The sequence below is a fragment of the Pistacia vera genome, unplaced genomic scaffold (assembly GCF_008641045.1).
Source record: "Pistacia vera cultivar Batoury unplaced genomic scaffold, PisVer_v2 Contig1060, whole genome shotgun sequence".
Lineage (NCBI taxonomy): Eukaryota > Viridiplantae > Streptophyta > Magnoliopsida > Sapindales > Anacardiaceae > Pistacia > Pistacia vera.
The window spans coordinates 355363-366473 of NW_022195094.1; the positions used below are offsets into that span (position 1 = coordinate 355363).

An 11111-nucleotide genomic window follows, 5' to 3' on the forward strand; every position below is an offset into this window, starting at 1 on the left:
TGTTATACTAAATGAATAGGGAATCTGCAGGCCGTGAAGGTCCAAGATACATCGATGAAGGTACAATTTGGATAATTAAAAAGCCTGCATTCATCATAAAAGCAAAGTGTCCCAGCTGGGTGTTTTGAAGGTGATGAGTTTGTGACAGATGGAGATGGCTACACAAATTCTTGGATTCCCCAAACCTGATTGCTACGTTTTGTTGGCTACTCGTATTTCTTGCATGCATACTTTCCCCTCTCGTAGGACCCATCTTATATATTCCTATTCATTTCCATGAAAACACTTGGGGAGATTAATATTGTAGAAAAATGAGAGATCTTCAAGCAACGAGAGAAAATTTCCATGTCTGATTCTCCAGATTGTTTTCTGGATGACAGCCTGTTTCTGTACGGCTTTACTGCAAGTAAAACAAAAACACCATTTATTACTTCATGAAATACGATACCATTCTTACTGTCCTCTTTAAATTGTTATCTCATTTTAGCCAAATTCAGTTTATACTCAGTTCTTAAGAATAGGGCAAACACTAATTATTGTTGCATGTTTGTGGTAATTGTAAATTATGATTTAAATTCCAGGTTTGTAATTTGTCTCAACTTTTAGGTCTAGATGATATGATATGATTTGGTATGACCATAAAATAGAATGATGAATTCTGAACAACCACCACAAAACAAAGAAGAACATTGTCCAAAGGGGATGATTTTAATTTGTCTTGTCGAAATGAAATCAATGCTATATGGAGCACACCACAGCCCCTTCCAGTTACTATCATTTAACATAGTATTTCATCATCCAATAATATTTGATTAATTAATATCATGTTATTAGATACTTTTTTTTTTTTTTTACTGATTCGGAGTTTCTGAGCTAGCTAGGTTGAGCGCCTTAGGACTACTGATCAGGTAAGAACTCCACCAACTTGTGCACATCTCAATTAATCTCTTGAGATTCTAGAATTATTCGTTAATTTTTCAGGACTTTGAAACTATCAACCGAGTAAGAGTTTCATTGGCCACCCCTATTAGGGGTCATGAGACTCGAACTAGAGAGACCATATTAGATCTTCCTTTTACTCTTTTATCATCAAGGAAACTTAAACTTAAAAAACCAAGTTTAATCCTCTTTTACTTTTTTACTATCAAGTACCCAATAATGGTGGTTTTATCATCCATTTGATACTTAAAAAGTTTATTATAGTATAGACTCTATAATTACTTATATATCATCAATCACATACCTAATTAACTTTGTAAAGTGAATTTAATCAATTGCTAAACATAATGATTTAGCAATGCATCAAAACCAATAAAACCAACCTTCTTTACAGATCCCTCGAAACCATCTAGGGTTGCTTTTTGCATGGAATGTGGAATATTCATCATCTCGATTTACTTTATTTTAAATTAATTTAGTGTGATAGACATTTTCTAGAATGATTTCAATTTTCAAGGAAGTATAAAACTATATATTAGTATGTAAAACCATGTGCTGTACTAACTTGAATCAAATTATTTGCATCACCTTAACTTGGATCTGGACTGAAGAACCACATTAATTAACTTAATATATAGTAATTAAATAATAAATGTCATTAAAAAATTATGGGTGGACCAGAGATGAACCAAATGAAAAACTCATCTCATCGGATCTTGAATTTTATATATCAACAAACAACCGATTCATTTTTATTTCTCTGTATTTTCATGGCATGACAGATTATAATGGAACAGTTCCCAGCTGACATAATGATTATAACTAACCCATCTGAACCAATATTCATAATTCATCTATCAGGAAAAAGAACAAATTTGGAAAGAGACTGGAAAAGAAAGCGAATGAAAGATGACAATTAATATAAGTATTTCCAATATATATGTATCGTACAAAAAGATGGATATTTACATTATCCAGCAGCGCAAAGAAAAGAAAAGTTAGGGAAATCTCTGTATTGTACTTCAACTTTCTCTCTCAGTTTAATAACTAACAGCAAGAAAATGCCTGCCAAAGAAAGAAAGTAATTCAGAAATTAAAAAGATTGAATTAATCCCAATTTAGGAAGACTAAGAGTTATAGTCTTAACTTACCATGTTGAAGCAAGCTTTATGTCTTCTTCTGCTACGAGAATTATCCATAACACTTCTAAGTTTTGCAAGCATTTCTTGTTCAGTAAATATTCTACCGGGGGAGCTCATGAATACGCTTCTTCTAACGGGAGGAGACCACAGCCCACTTTGCTCATAATCGAAGTCAAATTCAGATGCATCAAAGAACTTCTGGAGGAGTCGGTCGGATACAGACTTCGAAACTAGTTGAATCTTGTTTTGATGAGAAGAACACTCGAGGAGTGAAGGCGTAGAAGATGAAGAGATTTCAGAGTTTGACATTGACAAGAAAATTAGGACAGAACAAGAAGATAACGATATATTGAAATTGGGAAGACAAGGTTTTTATTTACGGAGAGAAAATGTGACAGATTAGTGGGATCAATTGAGATAAAGACGTGTATGGCTGTATGCAATCATATAGAGAGAGAGAGAGAGAGAGATCGTGGGTAGCATAACTAATGGTTTCTATTACTCGCTGTTTTGAATTGAATTTAAGGTGAGTTTAGATATCTGAGGAATTGAATCTCCCAACGTTTTTGGCTAACCAATCCTCCTACTTTAAATCGTGAGTCTTTTCAGACCACATATATTGACAGTGTCGTAAAATATATGTAAGTTAACAGAGAACAGATCCCTTTTTCTGCTTAACATGCTCTTTTATCTGTTAGAGAGCATAAAAATCTAATGTGGACCCTTCAAATTCATGGGCTCCATAATTCTAGTTGAAGGGTTTAATCGATTGGTTTAGGCAGCATCTTCCCTGTAACAATCTATACACCCAACATCAATGATTGATCTATACCAACCATTAAAGCTTTGCGAATGTCAAAAGAATGATACGTCGAGTATATATAAGTTCATCCGAACACCGTATATAATATGTATAATATTTATATACTATATATCATCATCTCTTTTCAAAATTATCAATTAATGGTAAAAAATGTTAGAGTAATACTATACTTACAATTAATTCTCACAAACTTTTTCTCACGATTCTAATATGATAACTCATAATAGATCAATTTGTAATAGATTATGTCTGTCTAATAATGAGTCTTATATACCCAATTATAAACTGTCACATCAAGATTATAAGAGAAAGTTTATAAAATTTGGTTTTGAGCCCGTTGAAAAAGTTATGAATTTGATTATGCTGGCTTGTTGATAACATGAAAATTATTGGTCTATGATATAAATAATTGAGTTGACCCATTTGGTGGGGAAGTGTAGAAACTTATCCATATCTTGATAATGCTGGCCGGCGTTGGCAGATTCTGTACATATATGGAAGAATCAAAGGTGTAATAACCTGTCTCTATTTGCCCTCATCTTAGACACCTTTCATGTACATTAAGACAGCAGAATCTATCAGAATTCCAGCCTTTTTTTTTTATTTCCACTATGCACAAGTACAACTTCTTGTAGGGACTTGTTATCCAACCTAAAAGGAAGAAAAAAAATAATGGCTTTGGACAGTTTGATTGCATAACATTAGAGAAGTTTAACTATCTCTAGATGATTAAGTAGCTCGATAAAGACTTTTGAGTGTATTATTGAAGAAGTCTTGAGTTTTAGTTCTTTTTATATCATTGGATTCTGATAATTTGAGTGGCTGTAATTTCTTTAAATGGGTGTAAAATTTGAAGGATTTGCTACAGTTTTGATGACTAAGAATGCTTGCTTTATTGAGTTATGATTTCAATTTGGAGATGCTTGCTTTATTGAGTTATGATTTGAATTTATTTCAAGGGTTGGATGATGATTTCTTCTGCACAAAAGTAGAAGATGTTAGAGCTTCCATACTTGGAGCAAAATTAAAGTATCATATTTTTCACAACTTTACCAGAATTTCATGGATGAATCAGCATGTCACTATGGTAAATCATTAATATCATTAAATAAAATAAAAAAGGAAGAAATGTATAGTTACAGAGATTGTGGGCACCAGCTAGCTACCACATCCACATGTGCCCACTAGAAAAAAGAAAAAAAAAAAATTATTATCAAGTTCAGTTATCCATGAGTTGAATCAATCAATCAATAGGAGTTCATTCTAATGTTTTGAAATAGTGTCAAATTAAGCAATATTACACTTACAATCCAATTTTATAATTTTTTTCTCATAATCCCGACGTGATAACTTACAATTAATCAGTTCGTAACTAGGTCTTATCTGCTAGCTGTGAATTCTGTAAATTGATCAATAACAAACTGTTATATCAAAATTATAAGAAAAAATTTATAAGATTAAGTTATAAGCCGATCTTTATCTATGAAGTTAATATTCGTTTTGCAAGTCAAATGGAGACTAGAAAATGTAAAAACATTTTGAATCTGATTAGAAGGCCGACGACTAAAACCCAAGAGTATCGGAGAAATATTGGGCTATAACTAGGCCTTTAAATGGTTCAATATAAGCTGGGCTGATGCAATCCAGCTTTAATTATTGAACATGCCCCGGGTTTGGTCCAAAAGAGAAAGAGGCATAAATGAGTGGTAAATTAAGTGGCATTCCAATAGGAAATATATTACAAGTAGGACATTTTTTGAAGTCAATATTAATAAGGAATTCAAATCAATCTTCTAATACTTAGGGATTAATACTTAAATGCTTAACCTTATAAATGCACAAAATTGCTCAACAGGCATACCATTCTGAGAACATTTAGAAGAAATTCTCTAAGAAATGCAAAAGCAAGGTTAACCATCTTTAGGTGGTCAAGTGGGTCGATAGAGACTCTTAGATATATTATTTTAAGAGATTTGAGTTCGATTCCCTTTGGTTGTTAATAAGGGTGGCCATTGGAAGATTTACCCGGTTGTTAACTTCATAGTTTCGAAGAATTAATCGAGACGTCTGTAAGCTAGTCCAAACACCCTAGTCACCAAAAAAGAAAAAAAAGAAAAAGAAAAATCCAAATCAACAAATGGGGGATTCGTACTTTAGTAAAGGCCATCAACAAATATAAATAGAAGTAGTAGCCACATTTTATTGCTAAAGTGGGGTCATGATTTTAGTACCCAAAATCAGTAAATGACCATAAAAGTTAGACAAAAGGTATCTATCTATTTGTAACTTGTAAGAAAAGTATTACAACTCTTTAAACACCCATTAATCCATTTCCAAAAATATAAGAAAAACAACACACGTATCTTTGGCTCCACAAAAGACAAAATTTAAACTCATGAAATACTTCACGTGATATTTGGATTTTTTTTTTAATATTTTGGAGTTTTTTTTTTTTTTAACCAATGCTATCTCGATCAGTTTATGGATACCTCAACTAATTTTTCGAGACCTTAAAGTTAACAACCGAGTAAATCTTCTCAGTAACCACCCTTATTAACAACTCAAGTGAATTGAATTCAAGAACTTTTAGATAATACATCTAAGAGTCTTAATTGATCGCTAAACTAATAAAAAATTATATTTTAAACATACTTATGGTTAAAAATAAAAAATAAAAAAATAAATTCTTATTTCAAATATTACCATTTTTTCAATACAAAATCAATAAATTAATACTAAATCAAAACAGAAAATTCTGTTAAAATTGGATAAGAAATATATTTAAAATTTTAATTAAAAAGAAAATTCCTAATACAAGTATATATTTCCTCTATTATCAAGGATCCTGTCCTTTCAAGGCTTTAATCACTCACATTGGCCATAATAATCACCCGAGGACCACTCAAAATGTCGATTAAAACCCCTCATGAAAAGTCAAATATATCTTTATAGCCTTCCCAAAACTTCCCAAAACCAAAAAGACAGAAGGAATAAAAAAAAGAAAAGCAAAAGGTGGGTATTACAGTAAATTCTCAATCCCATAAACCAAAAAAGACATCCTCCACTTCTCCTTAAATTGTTTGGTTTGGAGTCCAGCCGAGCAACCAACCAGACCACCAGTCAGCCTCTAACATAAAACATTTCTTTGTAAACTGTCAAAAAAAAAAACACACACGCTTCTCTACATCTTACTTTACCCTTTTTTGTGTTTTTTTTTTTTTTTACACAACAGATCTCACTTAACTACTCTGAACAACTGTATTTTGTTGTTTGTTGTTTGTTGTTCTAAAGCACTTCTTCTTCATCTATGGCTGGCTACAGAGCTGAGATGACTATGATTACCTCTTCAAGGTGGTGTTGATTGGTGACTCTGGTGTTGGCAATCTAATCTGCTTTCCAGGTTCACTAGGAACGAGTTTAGTCTCGATCTAAGTCCACTATAGGTGTTGAGTTCGCTACTCGTAGTTTGAATGTTGATGGCAAGGTCATCAAGGCTCAGATTTGGGATACTGCTGGCCAAGAAAGTTAGACCTTTACTTGTTTTTTTCACTCTAATTCGCTTTTTCTGATCTGGGTATCCTCTGTCCTTTTAGCATGTCAAAATTTGGGTTTTTTAATTTAGGTTGTGATCTCGATTTGAGTGGAATGATCTTAGTTTTAGATCTTTTGGGTTTTTATGTTTTAGTTTTTATAATCTGGGTTGTTTCTGTTATGTTTTTTCAAAGTTTTGGTCTTTTGTTAGTTGAGATCTTGAGATAACTGTCAAAGAGGAATTTAACTTAAATTTTAAAATTGACGTTATGTGTGCTGGCATCTAAGATTTAAAAACACATCTCGAGTTAGATTTCAAGTTTGGGTTAGTGGATGCATTTGATTTAGCTGATCTGAAAGGTCCTGCTTTTGTTGCGGTTAAATTGCGATCTTTAGTTAGAGTTTTTGTATATTCATCGTTTTGGGCAGATCAGAGTTCTATTTTTTGGTTGACTGGATTGGTTGCTGGTCTCTGTGTGTATTATTACCGTGATGATGGTAATGTTTAGTTCTTATTAGATGGGGATGTCTTTGTGCAGAAGCTGGTTTGCATTTGTTTTCTCTATTTGCCTTAGTTGCAGAGGCTGATTTATGCGATACTGTTTAGAAACTTGAGTCATATATTTCACCTGCGTTGCGTAGTTTGTGTCAGTAGTTCATGTAAGCAGATTTATTTCCTCTACGTACGTATCTATAACTTTGATGTTGCATGACTCAATACCCTTATTGTTGCTCAATTTCAAGTTCATGTCTATTTGTTGATGGTGCTAAGTCAAATTGGCCTCTTGGGTTTGATTCTGTGTGGTTAGATTCTTGGCTTTTGGAGTCTTTTCGTAGGTATAGTTTTGTAGTTAGTCTTCATTTTGCATTATGTTTATTGCACACATAGGTAAAAGTGATTATTCTGGCATGTGAAAGAGATGGATTTTCACCTGAATACTCTTGATGCATTGAATAAGTGCTTGGTAAGTGACTTTGTTAGAATTGGTTTGCAAGAGTTAAATGTGAGATTCATCATTATTAGAAAATTTTCTTTTTTTCATGGAGGATTGGTGGGAAAAACTTGAATTTTCTTTTGATTTAGGTTTCAATTCATCATTATTAATACTTCTATTTGCTGAAAAAAAATGAGTTGAAGGATGAGAAAATGCTGCAATTGGGAATTTTAGTATTTTGAATGAATGAAAGTTTATAGTCCAGAATTCAGTGTCACACTATTTGGATCACGATTTTGTTTTACTGAGACAGAGCTTTATGGATTTTCACCTGTGAGACTGATGAAATTTCGGTCTAATGCATAATTGATTCAAGAAAGTCTTGTATCGACGTCCTATTTTTCTTGTGTTGTGTACAGCAAAAATGTCAATAATGTCCTCAAAAGTTGGAGTGCATGTGCATTTAAGATTGGTGAAGTTTAGGGAGGCTTCTAACTTGATTGACGAGTTAATTTTTAGATATAACCTCGTACACACTTATGTGAGATTAACTTTGTTTTCCTTGATTGCAAATTCCATTTTTTTACAGAACTCTGGGCATGCCCAAAGAAATATTTTTTCAATTAAACTCAAATTAGAAACCTTACCTTCTCTACTTCGCTCGTTTCTAGAATTGTTTTGGAAACGGTGTAGGAATTTGGAGGCTTGAATTCTCCTTCAAATTCTGTTCACATATCATTTTCTGTCTTAAACTTCAGCTGAGGAATTATGCGTTCTCATCTTTGCCCCCGTACGCTGCTGTAATTGCGATCACTATGACCACACCACCCTACTGTAACCACCAAATGCATTGTAACCTCTTGCACTGCCACAACCTGTGTTTTGATTCAGTGACAACCATCACCTCCGTTTACAATTTCGGATCTATTCCCACCTTCATTCAATTGTCATTCCTCAATCGAGTATCATATGACTGATGCTACCATTCTGCCACACAATTCTGCATCAACACCGCCGCCATCCAGACTGTAACCCAAAATCATATGCCTCCATTTGCACTTTTAGCATCACCTAACCTTTGTTTCCTTCCAACCCCCTTCTATTACCTTTACTATCACATTGCTCACACATTTTCTGAAGCAAAGTCATGGCCTTGAAACCAGAGTTTGTAGCTTGCCATGACCTTATTTTTTATTTGGAGTACTAGAGGGCAAAAAAGATGACTTTCTTGAGGAATTTCTATGCCGGTACTTTAGGTTTTACATCCCTTATACTTGTGCTCCCTTTCAACTTTTCCTGGAATTGCTGGACTACTAATTAGTAAACCTTCATTTTCTTTCAAATAATTACTTTTTCTTGGACTTTCACTGTGCAGTTTATGTTATAAGTTTTTGTTACGAATTAATGCTTTAAATTTACAGACAAGACATGTTGCGAAAGGCAGTTCAGAGAAATTCTATTGCTATGACTTTGTAATGTCTCAATTTTTGTCTTCAACAACGTAATGTTCTCCAGTTACTTGACTGGTATTTCAAGTATCATGTTAATCATGTGCAGTTGTTTCTATGGGAACTGACAGGAATTGTTATCTATAGGGAAATTGCTGACATTCAGTGGGGATACAAATTAGATGCAGTTATCTTATTATTGATTTGTGTGTATTAAATCTATTGGATGTCAAAGAGACAATATCTCTGATTTGATATTGAGTTAGATTCATAAGTCAACAACTAATAATGCTTTTCAAATTAATAATGGTATCCCAAATAGTATTTCTTCGTTGATAACGAGAGAAGATTGGGTTTGATATGAACTCAATATATGGGTTGATTGCTTGTGATACCCATTTGGGTTTGCAGATTTGTTCTTGCTTATCAATGAAGCTCTTTGTTTTTGTTGTTATGTTTACCTTGGTTTCAATTGTTGAGTTTGACTTTGAAGTCAGTGCTTCATTGCCAATCTCTGTCATGTGAACTCATCTCTTGGGTCTCACAGGTACCGTGCCATTCCCAGTGCTTACTACCGGGAGCTGTTGGTGCCCTTCTGGTGTAGATGTCACCCGCACTCTACTTTCGAAAATGTAGAGAGGTGGTTAAGGGAGTTGAGAGATCACACAGATCCCAACATTGTGTTCATGCTCATTGGTAATAATCAGATCTCCGCCATCTTGTTGCTGTCTCAACTGAGGATGGAAAATCTTTTGCTGAAAGGAATCTCTCTTCTTCATGGAAACATCTGCCCTGAGGCTACTAATGTGGAAATGCTTTGCTGAAGTTCTGACTCAAATCTATCGATTTGTGGCAAGAAGGCTATGGAGACTGGTGATGATGGAGCTGCATCCGCTGTACCGTCAAAGGTGAGAAAATTGATGTCAGTAAGATGTTTCTGCGGTGAAGAAAGGTGGCTGCTGCTCAAGCTAGGTTTGAATTATTTTGAATGGTGCGGCTGCTTTGTCTGGCTGCATCTGTTCTCTCAACAGCATCATTGTGTAAAATTTTCTAAAAGAGCCGACAGTAGGAGAGAAGGCATGGATTATTTTTCATTCATATTCAAAATTTTTCCCGATGATTGTTGTTTTTGGCTGACTAGAGCTTAAGTAGGAGAGCAAATTTATTGCTTTTGGTTAGGTATTAAGTGGATATCACAAAAAAAATTGCATAAGAAATTGTTGATTTAGATTAAGATTCAGATTCATTCGTTATTTAAATCTTTTTAGTGTCGTGCGGAAACTCTTATTATGTTACTATGAACTTAAGCAGACAGCTATCTTCTGAACTCTGCTATCTATGTGTGTTAAAAGGTGAACGTGACTGGGAGCAATTGTTTTAAGAACCTTTTGATTTCTAATGTCTATACTATATGAATCATGTTTATCTTGATTCTTATTAAAAGTAGTTTATTGGGTATTTATTTATATTCGGAAAAATGATTTGAGTGTTGCGGATTACTGACTTTGGTTCTGAATCTTGATGCTCAAAGTAGAATCTGTGAATATCAAAGTAGTATTCAGTGTTCCCTGCAGGCTCAAAGTGAATTGATTTCTGAGTATGTATGTTTCTAATGTTTTAGCAAGCAAAACAGCGTTTTAAAACGTGTCGACCGGCTGGTTGAACTGGGACTCACGCTTTCATGAGTGGTTACAAATTTTCTTATTTATTAAAAACTTGAAAATTAGACATCAATCCATAACAATTGAAGGTAAATGTTGGGCTTTTGAAGAGAATGACTGTGAGTGCAATGGTCGCTACAGCGTGGTTTCGAGTGAGTGAATCGTAAAACTATTTCAACAATCGGGGAGGCGAAGAGGGAATAGTGAGATGGTTTTGTTAAGAGGTTAGGGGAGTGTTTTCATGTGATGGAGAGTGTTTCATTGAAAACAGAGTTTATTTGTTGACGGTGATGGTGGTGTTTGGGGTGTTTTTGTAAGATTTTAAACTATAGAGACTTACTTTGACACCAGTCACACTGGGATCCGCCACTTACGGGTTTCATCTCGGTTGGGTTTTAAAACACTAAGCAAAAGTATCATGTTTGCCTTTCTGGGTCATCGTATTATGAATATTGAACAGATTTCCATTCGTTTTGAACAGCATATCTGTTTGTCTCATAACTGACTCTTCTTTACATTACTTCTGGCAGTGTTATTGTATGCCCAAAATGAAAAAAATTTACAAGACCAAGTTATTTACCTTTCTATATTTGACGAAGCAGTGGGCATTGCAGAGGTGAAGTGTTCTGTAA

The 11111-nt window shown here is 34.0% G+C and overlaps 1 protein-coding gene and 1 pseudogene across 1 annotated transcript; one reads left to right on the top strand and one right to left on the bottom strand.

The window, feature by feature from the left end:
* Nucleotides 1-1856: 1856 nt before the first annotated feature.
* On the bottom strand, nt 1857-2543 carry LOC116130470. Its single transcript, XM_031416218.1, has 2 exons — nt 2091-2543; nt 1857-2004 (listed from the first exon to the last, which is right to left on the bottom strand). The coding sequence occupies exons 1-2, from the start codon at nt 2388-2390 to the stop codon at nt 1987-1989; spliced, it is 318 nt and encodes a 105-aa protein (XP_031272078.1). The 5' UTR covers nt 2391-2543; the 3' UTR covers nt 1857-1986.
* Nucleotides 2544-6211: 3668 nt separating this feature from the next.
* On the top strand, nt 6212-9790 carry LOC116130744 (annotated as a pseudogene).
* The last annotated feature ends 1321 nt before the right edge of the window (nt 9791-11111 follow it).